The sequence below is a fragment of the Canis lupus genome, chromosome 34 (assembly GCF_011100685.1).
Source record: "Canis lupus familiaris isolate Mischka breed German Shepherd chromosome 34, alternate assembly UU_Cfam_GSD_1.0, whole genome shotgun sequence".
Classification (NCBI taxonomy): Eukaryota; Metazoa; Chordata; class Mammalia; order Carnivora; family Canidae; genus Canis; species Canis lupus.
In genome coordinates, this window is record NC_049255.1 from 39,365,765 (window position 1) to 39,378,678 (window position 12,914).

General features: G+C 36.9%; 1 protein-coding gene across 4 annotated transcripts in view; it reads left to right on the forward strand.

Annotated features, from left to right (window-relative positions):
* The window catches only part of NAALADL2 (N-acetylated alpha-linked acidic dipeptidase like 2), a 1,187,116-nt gene that overhangs the window by 670,037 nt on the left and 504,165 nt on the right, over positions 1-12,914 (forward strand). For all 4 annotated transcript variants that reach the window (XM_038583938.1, XM_038583935.1, XM_038583936.1 and 1 more), the window contains one exon: positions 9,755-10,028. In XM_038583938.1, the coding sequence (XP_038439866.1) occupies positions 9,755-10,028 (274 nt within the window). The remainder of the gene's footprint in view (positions 1-9,754; positions 10,029-12,914) is intronic.

A 12,914-nucleotide genomic window follows, 5' to 3' on the forward strand; every position in this document is an offset into this window, starting at 1 on the left:
TTCACAGGACACGCTTTAGTGTTTAAATTCACTCTACACATAGAGTAAAAAATTTAAAGACTTTTACTACATTTCAGATAATAACTTTAAGGACATTTCTTATTTTTTTTGGTATAGCAGCAGTGCTTGTGTGTGTGTATGTTATTCTATACACACGTAATAAAGTCTCAGTGAACTTTCAGTAAACGTGCTGGGTTTTTCTCTGCTGGTTATGTTTCTTTAGATGTTTTCTTTCGCCATTCATTTACAACGTAATCTTGGCACTCGCTCTGGTACTAGGAATGCTACATGCATCGCTTCCTCCAATTCTAACATCGCTGTTGCTCTGTGGCTCATCCAGTAGCAGGTGTTGAACATTGATATAAACAGAATTTTGCCTACCAAAGCCAAAATCCTCCCATTTCCAGTCTCCACTGGCCAAAGGAATGCTAATGCAAAACTTCCAAATTCAAGTCTCAGGCATGACAGTTCATTATGCTGCCTGCCAAGACTACTGGCCCATGGAAACTCTTATTTTAAAAATTAAGGCAAAGTAAAATTTCTGTCAAATACCTTGTGATTTTAGGTGACACACTTCTTGTTTTTGCAGCTTTCTCTGGAATTAGTAAATTGAGATTACATCGCAGTTAATTACTTAATAACATTTGTCTTTGAATATAGCAAAATACCCGATTATAACAGAACTGTTCACCATAAATACCAAAATACCTATTGTGGGGGAGAAAAGGTTAAGAAAAATGATGGAAAGTCTTAATAAAATTTAAGCATGTTAATATTCTAAGTGAGTTAGAAATGATTACTGACTAGAATACTTTGATTAAGACATTTGTATCAATAAGACTTTTTGTTAATGGGCACTGACTTAATTAGAACAATCTAGATTTAAAGATTACATAATTTCAGAACATGGAACTCTCATAGCCTACTTAAGCCTTTTTTTGGGGGGAAGATCATTATAAATAATTTGACAAATTTAAAATATAGTTTCAAAGGGAACAGAATTAAGAAGTAATCTTAGGAAAATTGGATTTGAACAAGTATTTATTAACTTATTAATGATTTGGACCGTTAGGTAATATTTATTTTATTATTATTTTTTAAGATTTTATTTATTCATGAGCGACACAGAAAGAAGCAGAGACATAGAGGGAGAAGCAGGCTCTTTGCGAGGAGCCTGATGCGAGACTCGATCTGGGGACCCCAGGATCACAACCTGAGCCAAAGGAAGATGCTCAATCACTGAGCCCCCCAGATGCCCCATTGAGTAATATTTATTAAAAATAGTGTTCCCTCTATCATTTTTTAAAAGATCAGTGATTTTATAGCCATACCTATACAAAAACTTTGTTAACGTTTTTCAGGATATCATTTATTATGAATATAGATATAGATAGATATAGATATAGATAGATATAGATATAGTGGTTCTCTTCAGATTACTATGAAGAGGTTTCATTTTCCCTTAAATCCAGTCAACCATCATAATATACAAGATTTAAATAATTTCTATCAGGTTGGGTAATGTACAAAATGATATCACATCAATCAATTTTGAATAAATTATCTATGTTATAGGTCTGCAGGAGAAAATATGAACATGGATCATAATTCTTAACTGCTTTTGCAGATTTCCCTGCTTGGATGTTGTGGGAATAGTGATCAGTACTTACAAAGAAATCATGTCTTACATATAAGCTGGGTACTCGAGTTAGCCTTTCTGGCTTGGGTAGTATTTAAAAATAAATACCCTGAAAAACACACAGATACTGTATACATTATAATAAACTTCCTTTAAAACACTATGATCCTGAGCTAACAGAGTAGTAAAAGAAATCCCCAAGGGGACCAAAACGTAGCACCAAGTACAGACAATGTTTAGTTTAGGAAAATTCCTATCTTTCAAAAATTATAATCATATTCAAGCTCTCCCAGAGAACAAACCAAGAGGAACACCTTCTATCTCATTTTATGAGGTTTATATAACTTCACGCCAAAATCAGACAGAAATGATGCCTGAGAGGAACATTGTCTACCACCTTCATTTCTAAAAATAGACATGAAAATTATAAACAAAATGTTGGCAAAATAAATCATATAATAGACAAAAATTATAATGCGTTCTAAGTAAAAGTTAATCTTAGGAATTCAAGTTTGAATGCTAAAACATCAATTACTGTAATCCATCATATTAAAGAAAAGGATAATATGATTCTTAATAAATGCATCAGAATTTATGATAAAATTTAATATTAATTCGTAAGACATCTTTTATCAAAATAAGAAAGGGAGGAACATCTTTAACCTAATATTTGGAATATGAAATAGATGACCACTGTCACACCTTATTAAATATTTTATTAGATATTTTCTGGAGACTTTAACCTTCTTAGTAATAAAAAAATAGTAATGACATCTATAAGTGACTAGAAAGGAGGTAATAAAACCTTCATTATTTGCTTATCACATAATTTTTATGTAGAAAACTTGAAGAATATTATATTTAATAATGGAATTTAGGATTATTTGATAGAACAGAATAGGATCCCTATGTACCAGCAATAAGCAGAAAAAATATTTTAATTTTAAAACAACTTGTGTTAGCATTTACTGGTGCTTGATTTATTAAGGACTTATTTATGTTATTATAAGGATGACATTTCTCCTCAAATTGATCTTCAGTCTCAGAGTAATTCCAGACACAATCTTGACAAGGAAATTGATAAGCTCATTCCATTATTAGTATGGAAGAGAAAGGATAGTGAAGATGTTCGTAAGGAAGCGTAAGTAGGAGGAATTGCCATTTGGATATTAACATGTATTAGAAAATAAAACTAATTAAAATAGCATATTATAATGGAGATGGATCAAAAAGACTGATGGAATTGACTGGGGAGCCCTGACAGACCCACACACCCATGAAAATCCATAAATGACAGATGTGTCATTGCACGTTGGTGAAGAATATGATCAAGGGCACTAGACGGGTTATTTATATGGGGAAAAAAGTTATATTGAATTCCCACCTCATTCCCCACCCCCAATAGACACAAACACATTCCAGGGAGACATCAAAATGTTTAAAAACAAGTTACTTAAAACTTTAGGGAAAAAATGAGAATCATTTTATTACCTCGAGTTTGACAAGGATTTCTTCAGCCCATCAAGAAAGTGTACAGACCATTGCACCGTGTTAAAATTGTGTACATTGAAATGATAAACTTCTGTTCGTCATAAGACATTGAAAATTAAAGAGTAGCCCAAAACTGGTAGAACAAAGGGTCATAAATGACCTAAAAAGAATTTTCCAGAATATAGAAAAACTTGTATAGTGTGGGCAAAATACAGAGTCACAGCCCAGAAAGGAGAACATAGATAGCTCAATAATACATGAAAATATCCTTATTAATAATTATGGAGGGGATCCCTGGGTGGCGCAGCGGTTTGGTGCCTGCCTTTGGCCCAGGGCACGATCCCGGAGACCCGGGATCGAATCCCACATCGGGCTCCCGGTGCATGGAGCCTGCTTCTCCCTCTGCCTATGTCTCTGCCTCTCTCTTTCTCTGTGTGACTATCATAAATAAATAAAAGAAAAAAAATAATTATGGAAAAATATCTGAAAGCTATCTTGGTATATAATTTTATGTTCATTGGTTAGCAAAAATTAGATATAATGAAAATAGGACCTCTTCAATAATGCTTGTGGTATAAAATGTTTTGTAAAATTACATAGCCTACCCTCCAACCCAGTAATGGTACCTTTGAGTTAAACAAGTAATGATATACAATTCCACACCCACCACGTTGGCAGAAATATAAAATAAAATAAATCAAGTGTTGGTGAGGGATGGAGGGATCAGAACTTCCATGCAGAGCAGATAGGAATATAACCAGAACTCTTCCACAGAGCACATGACTCTTGATCTCAGGCTCGTGAGTTCAAGGACCATGTCAGGTGTAAGTAAATAAATCTTGAATATAAATAAATAAAAGCATGTTGGCATGTCTTACTAGTACAGGTATATGCCCTCCTTGGCTAGAGAAACTCTTTGGTACGTCTGTCAGGAAATATGAACAAGAATGCTCCTTCATTTATTAATTTATTCCAGTGCCCTTCAATGGAGGAAGAAGAGGTCCAGGGGGCAATAGCTCTTCTCATGCCTTTCCCACTGACTGAACCTAAAACAACGAGGAACCATGGGACTTGATAAAAGTCCAAATGTTGACCTACAAGGCATGAAGGAAGCACTGGGCAGGGAGAGGATATGGAAGACCAAGAAAGAATCCTATCATCCACGTGTTCATAGAAAGCTGATTCACATCGAGCTGTGATGTTCTCATATTTTTTTTTAAGTTACTTCTGTGTGTTAGTTATTTTCCAATTGTGTCTATTTTCTGCTTTTAAAAAAGAAAATAGTTTAGCTAATGATTTATTATCTTCCTCTCTTACTTATATTATAACTTCATTCTTTTATAATAATGGAAAGCTGGGAACAATTTTAAAATACTTATCTCAGAAATCAATAAACAAATGAGGAATTTCAGAAGTCTAAGAGTAAGTGAAAAAAGCACATCACAAAAGAATACTTTATATTAACTATAATCACCATGCCGTAAGTTGCTAAGAGGCTAGATGTTAAATGTTCTCAATACAGAAAAGAAATGATAGTTGTGTGATGTGCAGAGATATTAGCTAACACTACCGTGGGAATCATTTTGAAATTATAAGTGCATCAAATTAACATGTTGAACACTTTAAACTCATACAATGTTTGATACAAATTTTATCTCAATAAAGCTGGAAAAAATGAGCACATATAATAACTGCCAATTATATAAAAGCGAGCATTCAAAAATAAAGGGTGAGGGATGCCTGGGTGGCTCAGCAGTTGGACTTGGGTTTGGCTCAGGTCATGATCCTACCATCCTGGGATCGAGTCCCATGTCGGGCTCCCCGCAGGGAGCCTGCTTCTCCCTCTGCCTGTGTCTCTGCCTCTCTCACTCTCTGTGTCTCTCATGAATCAATCAATCAATCAATCAATCTTTGGAAAAAAGTGTCAATAAAAAAGAAGGAGTGAATTGTTAAGGCCATATGCGTACATAAATATTAAATCTACACACAGAAGACAATGAGAAACAAAAAAAAAATCAGATTTTGGGGGGCAGTTACCCTAGGAGGCCAAACTAAGTGATGGAATAAAGAGTACTGAGGGGACCTCAATAATATCAGAGATATTGTATTTCATAAGTTAGGTTGTTCCTTCATTATTATTTATACTTTTTATATGCTATATGTTCTTTATATATTAAATTTGTTCATAATATTAAAAAATGAAATTATAATACACAACACATATACTAATTCATAATGAGGTAGAGAATGTAGATATCCTCTCCTCAGGAATTTTAGCTTAGTGCTTAATAATACTTAGAAATTATCCAGCATTGGGACATATTACTACTTCTTCCGTGGAGCTCCTTAAAGAAGTATTTGGTTTACTTTTTAAGGCCGTCTTGTATAGCATATGCACCTTGAAGAATTTAATGTTTTTTTGAGTTGCTTATACCATAAAGCACTTTGGAACTGAGACCAGCAAAACAAATGGCAGATTAAAAATTGTACATACTCTCGGATGGATTCAACTCATCAATTAACTGGGTAAAAGAGAAAAAAAAAAAACCTAATTAATTGACATTTCTTTATTTCTATGACTTTTGACCGTATACAGATAAATTTGCATAAATATGCATTCTGCAACTCTATGCATATTACAAAAGAATGCTCTTGATACGTTTTTCTAAATAACTTTCTCTTCAAACTAAGTTTCAACTCAGTTTACCTGTCCTATCCCAAGTAGTGCAGAGAGAATTTTAGTAGCACTAAAGTAAGAGGACGGGGGTACGGAAATCAGGTAAAGGAACAAAAGAACAGGATAGAGACCTAGATGAGGGAGTAGGATATACCAATCTTCATCTCCCCAGAAATAACAGTTAACTATCCAAGAATCCAAATAGCTGTGGGAGGGCTCAAGAGTCCACTTAAGAATATACAGCAACACACTGGAGCCAGAGATGGGAATTAACTGTACAGAAAGGATTGCGGAGATCAGCTTAGCTGAGACATCCAGAAATGGTTAGGAGCCAGGAAGAAAGGTAGAGGCTGTTGGTATCAACCATGCAGCAGATGCCACCGTGGTTCCCAGTGGCCTACTCCGTGGAGGACTCGAGCAGTCTTTGCCTGTTGAGGGCCTCAGCCACAGACTCCCCATAGGTTCACCGTGGAGACCCCATGATGTTTGTTGGTACAAGCTTCAGTGGCCTGCTCCTCGGAGGACGCCAACAGCTTCCATCCCTGAGGTAATCAGAGGCTGCTGCAGATTCCAAGGAGAGGGAGATGCTACCATGCCCCTCTTTTACTGGAAAGAGCTACTGTCGCACAATCCATTGGACCACAACCGCCTTCACATCCCACCCAGGCACATTCCCCAAACCTAGAGCCTTGGCTGCTCTACGTGTCCCCATAATTCAGGCTTGGACATAGCTGACACTCTGTATATGCCTGAGGCTCAGGCGCCGGAGCCACTACTGCTGTGGGCTTACCAGAGCTCTGGAGCTCGGGAGCCACTGTCCCTCTTTAAGTGGCTATACTCTAGACCCTGGCTTTGTGGTCGCTCTGTGGGTGCTCATACCTCAGATACCAATATCACCACCACTGCAAGGGTGCTGCAGGCTGACCAGGAACTAGAAGAAAAGGAATATTTCTTGACATTGGTCCTTGCAGCTATTTTTTTTTTTTTTTTACTGATATGACAACAAAAGCAAAGGCAACATAGCAAAAATAAACAAATGAGCCTACCTCAAACTAAAAAGCTTCTGCACAGCAAAGGAAACAATAAAGAAAATGAAAAGAACCTGTGGATTGAACAAAAATATTTATACAACATATGTTTGACAAGGGGTTCTAAGGAATTTATACAATTATAAATTGTATAAATTTATACAGTAGCCAAAAAAAAAGCTGTGCAAATAGTCCAATTAAAAAATGAGCAAAGGATCTGAATAGACATTTCTCAAGAAGAATATACAAATGACCAACTGATATGTGAGAGGTGCTCAACATCACTAATCATCAGGGAATACAAAGCAAAACCACAGGATATCACCTTACACCTGTTAGGATGTCTATTACTAAAAAAAAATAAAAAAATACAACAAAACATGCTGTTGGGGATGTAAAGGAAAGATAACTTTTGTCCACAGTTAGTGGGAATCTACACTGGTACAACCATTATGGAAAAGAGTATAGATGTTCCTCAAAAATTAAAACTAGAACCGTCATATGATCTAGCAATCCATTCCTGGGTACGTATCCAAAGGAAATTAAATTAGTATCTAGAAGAGATATTTGCACTTGTGTTCATCGCCCCATTATTCACAATACCCTAAGTATGAAGACAACCCAAGTGCTCATGGATGAACGACTGGATAAAGAAAACGTGGGATGGATGTGCAGTGGAATATTTTTCAACCTTGAAAAAAAAAGAGATCACGCCTTCTGGGATAACGTAGATATCTCAGAGGATACGTGCAATAGCACAGAGACCGAGAAAGATACTGCAGAGCATCACTTACGTGTGTAATCAGAAAAGAACCCAACAAACACACTCACCGTAACAGAGTAGAACCAGAGTTACCAACCAACTGGGGATGAGGCAAAGGGAGAGAAGCTGGTCCAGGGGAGATAAGCCTTCAGCTATAAGATGGATAATTTTTGAGGATCTACGTACAGCCTGGTGACTACAGTTAATAATACTCCATTAAAAAAATAATTCTCCATTGTATACTTCAAATTTGCTAACAGAGGAGATCCTAGACGTGCTCAACACACACAACACACATAAAGGTAGCTGCTGAAGTCATGTATGTGCTCATTTGATTGTCATAATTTCATAACGTACATATAGATCAAATAATATTGTACGCTTTAAATATATAAAATTTTATTTGTCAATGATTCAAAAAGGCTCCTCTGCCAAACACACACACACAAAACCGGAAGGCAGACTGGTCTTATTCGGAATATAAACTGAACTTCTTTCAATCAGCTCTTTCATAACATTTGCATGGCATTGATCATTGTCAAAATACATTATTAAGAAAAAAAATAGAAATAACTCTGAGAGGGGCACCTGGGTGGCTCAGTGGTTGAGCATCTGCCTTCAGCTCACGTTGTGACTCCAGGGTCCCGGGATCAAGTTCCACATCGGGCTCCCCGCAGGGAGCCTGCTTCTCCCTCTGCCTGTGTCTCTGCCTCTCTCCCTGTGTCTCTCATGAATAAATAAATAAATCATAAAAAAAGAAAAATAACTGAGAAAAAATTGGGAAATTATTTATTATTGCATTTTCTTGCTTTTAGCTGTGTCAACAGCCTTATTTTTTTTGTCTCCAGTAATGCTTTTCTACACTATCATATTATGTATTTTTTCCCGATGCGGATATTCCATATTCGTTTTCCAGATGTGTTTCATTTGGGGGTTATTGAATAAATAAGGTCATAAAGAATCAAGTATGTGTGAGAAAAATAATGGGATGAGCCAAAAAAAACATACTATCCAGTTAGGTAATATTCATTTAGTCAATTTTTTGGATAGCAATAAAGTTCTTATAAGAAGATCCTTTTTTTTTTTTTTTTTTAAAGAAGATCCTTATTTTTTTTTTTTTTTTTGCCAAAAAAGAAACTGGTCCCTTTGCATCCCAGCCCAAAACAAATTTTACTGGATTATTATTTTTAAATTTCCCATGTCCAATTTATTCTATGTTCTGTTCATATATATATATATATACACACACACACATATATTTTTTTTACAAATATCTTTGGCTTCTAGGATGTCATAAGCAAAAAACGTCACTGACAAAAAGTGTCTTTGGATTTTTTTTTATAAATTTATTTTTTATTGGTGTTCAATTTGTCAACATAGAGAATAACACCCAGTGCTCATTCTGTCAAGCGCCCACCTCAGTGCCCATCACCCATTCACCCCCACCCCCCGCCCTCCTCCCCTTCCACCACCCCTAGTTCGTTTCGCAGAGTTAGGAGTCTTTATGTTCTGTCTCCCTTTCTTTGGATTTCAGAAGAGGCATGGGAACAAATATATGGACTACAGCAAGTACACACAAAAATTAATTTCTTATTGATTTGATAATCTGTGGTTGGTTTTGCCATGATATACAGATTTTATTGCATATCATCGTGCTCATAGTCTCATGAAATCTGGCATGTAATTGTATCAAAAGTGTCCTCTCTGTATCATTTTAAAAAGCAATAATTATAGATTCATCACATAGCTCTATATGGAATCACACTAATCGCAGTACAAAACTGTCTCCACCGGCACGACTCCTAATTTTGGAACTGAGTTTTAAATGGATTATGTTGATATCCATAGAAAGATCAGAACTAATAAAAGAACCAGTTGGCGTTAATCACTCTTTTCCCCTGCAATCCCATCGTGCTTTATTAGTTCTTAATTTAAGAACTTAATTCATTCTGCTTTGATTCGGTGTAATTTCTCTGCAGGCTCATCACCTCCAACAAACTGTGTTTCTTGCCTGGCGTCCTGTCCCCATTCATCCTTCATACCCTGCATCTATTCCTAATGGTTCATATATTCAATGGTTATAACTCAACAGAATATTTTTCGGTTTTTTTGTTTTTTTTTTTTAGAGTGTGTGTGTTTTTTTTAATTTCTTTCAGAAATTTGGTACAACTGTATAAAAGTGAAGATGACACAGAGATTTCAAAGAAGATCAAGACTCATTGGACTGCTTTGGGCCTAGAAGACGTACAGTTTGTGAATTACTCTGTGCTGCTCAACCTGCCGGGCCCGGGGGCCAGCTCTGTGACTCTGAGCAGCAGCGGCCAATGCCTCCATCCTAGCGGCCGGCCCTGCAGCGAGGAAGCCAGGACGCGCGGCGGCCAAGACCTGCTCTACTCATACGCAGCCTATTCTGCCAAAGGAGCTCTCGAGGTAATACGACCATTTGTCTCTGTCATTTTACAGTGAAATGGAATTAGAAAACAACAGCTTTCATCTAAATTGAACTCCCTGGCAAGATGCAGCATGAGAAAGTAACCATTAAATGGCCTCAGCGTGGAGGTGCCAGGGAAGGGGAAGGATGATTGGGATCGCCTGACCTTGTTGTCTTGTCATATTTTGAAAGCGAAAACACGTCGGAAGAATTTAATTCGAACGTGTTGAACGTGTGACTGAGTCATTCACATTTTGCCAGGTTGGGATCGGACAAGTTCATCTCCTTCTTGGGTTCTTGAGGAGGCAGATTTTAATGGACTGATGATCGGACAGAAGGAATAGAAACGGAGGCGGGTTGTGTTCGAGGTTGGGTGCGCAGACAAGAAGTGTAAAATAGATGTGACTATTCACAGATTTAGGGTTTGAAATACAAGGTTTCTGCCTTCTTGGTGGAAAACCCAGGAGAAAAGGGGCCAGGTGCTTTACTTTTTCTGGCTTAGCCAGTTCTTTTGGCTTGGAGCTGACGTGCGTGGCTTCCTGGGCCACACAGCCTAGCTTCAAATCTTGAGTCCCTAGTTACCCACTGCCACTTACCCATCTAGGGCTGAGTTCCCTCATTTCCGTGATGGGGATAATAATAGTGCCAACTTTATAAAGTGATTCTGAAAATTAAACTAGGTGATATATGAAACCTGGGAGGACAGAGCCTGGCCCACAGTAGAGACAATATACCAGTTAGATACAACAAGTAATTGGCCATCTTTCCTTTATTAAAGGCGCATTTTCTGTCTCCATGTAAAAATACCTTTTTAATACACACATTTAGTTATTTTTTTTACAAGCCTTTCGATTGCCTCCTTTGAGACAAATGGAATAATACCATGTTTCTGATTGTTGTTGATTATTGGCACAGCTTTGTAAGACTCTCTTGTATTAGCTCTGATTAATATATTAAATATTTAAATTATTTGAAGTGACTTCACAGATACAATCTTGCTTTTGTGGTTTGTTTGATTTCTAGTTGTTGGAAGGGTGAGAGAGTTCTTTTACTGGTGGTTCAGCGTCGCTCGTATTCCAGTGGGTCATCCTCTGACTTTTAGTGCATAATAACCACTGCCATGGAAAGCCTTACGATTGGTTAAAAGCTAATACAATATTAGATGTGTGTAATATTTGTAAGATGGGACTCGTGTAACTTGATTTGATTAATAGATACTGTTTCTGATAGCAATGATGGGAGGGAGCCCGCCAGCCCTCTTTTGTTGGTTCAGAAGCTCTGGTCTCCCAAAGCTTCTTTGGCCCCACACATTTCCAGCACCCTCTTAACTCCCATTGGTTCAGCACAGTAATCAATGGGCCTTAAAACAAAACATGTCCCAAACACAGATCAACAATAAAAACCCCAGGAGCTCAAGTCGGTCTCTGGAATCACCCCCATTTATTTGCTTTTCAGTTTGCTCTGGCAAATTATTTATTATTCCTTGACCCAGGAGATATGGAAAAGCCATGAAATCGCAACTGTGTCCCTCTTTTCCTCAGCATGGCCCTCTACTAATCCCCTGGGCAATTGGGTTGGTTTTCTGTGTTCCCCTGTAGCTACATCTCTGAGAGTTTTCTACACATTTATCTTACCAGTCATAAATGTTTGAATTTTCGTGGTTTCTTCTAAAAGAAACCAAAGTCTACTGCAGAATCATAGAACTACTTAAATGCCCACGAAGACGTAAGTCATTTTGGGACCGTCCGCCACTTACAAATACTGTAAGTCTGTTGTTTTTAATAAAGAAGTATTGACAAAGATTTGAAGAAGCTTTAAAAGGGAAAAATGAACGTAGCTGTCAATGTAGAAATAGATTTTAGGTTTGAAATATAGGCCTAACTAAAGGGGAGCAGTGTTAAAGGAACTAAAATGCAATTATGGATAACACAAACACCTTGTATTTGAAGAACATAATTTGAGAAATCAACCGTGCGAATTAGATGAAGACACTAATGATAACTATTTTCGGGATCATATAAATAATTCAAATCTAATATACTAAGTACATAATAATTTAAATATTTATATCAATAAATTTATTGATGTTGATTTTTTAAAAGCTCAAGCCATGCATTATGACTTTCAAAAGCAAAGCAATTTCTAGGTGACTATTTTATATGCATGTAGAATATTTGCATATATTTCATATACATGTTCTAGACTGATGTGCCATTAAAACTCACATATTCTAACTAATAGAATGTGGGTGATTTTCCGTATCTCTTCAGACCGTTCTTAATTAAAATCAAGCTTGAGAGGTTGCTGCTGATGATTCAGACATACCTACTTTTTGATTTTGAGTACATTGTATTTGCATGAATTTCTATCAGGCTGAGCCATTAACAAGTGCGTAAATTATTCTGGTCTGACTGCCAGCAAGGCTCCCCACTACTTTTGCTTTTGACAAGGTTATTTGTGGAAGAGGAGTGCCCCTTCTCTTTGAAGAGCTGTCATGTCCATTCATCATATGACCACTTTGTATAAGCTTCCAATTTTTGCTTTCTGGTAACGGTCTAAACAGCATTTGTGATCTCTGAGATCTACTTCGAAAACCTACTTAGTGCCAGCATGATGGATGGTGTACTTTGCAACTTCTTTGTAATTCATTGTGCGCTAGAAAGGTGACATTGTTTACCCCGTCATAATGACAGGTGGGTCAGGAAAGGGGTCCTAAGGAGAGTTGTCCTGTCACATGCAAAATACATATTAAAATGGATCCATAAATAATTTAGCATGAGTGAGGTTAGCTTCAGGGAATAAACAGTGATTTATACTTTTACTAAAAGTTAGATATCAACTATAATGTCATCGTACTGTTAAAGACACTGGTAGTGAGTGCTGAC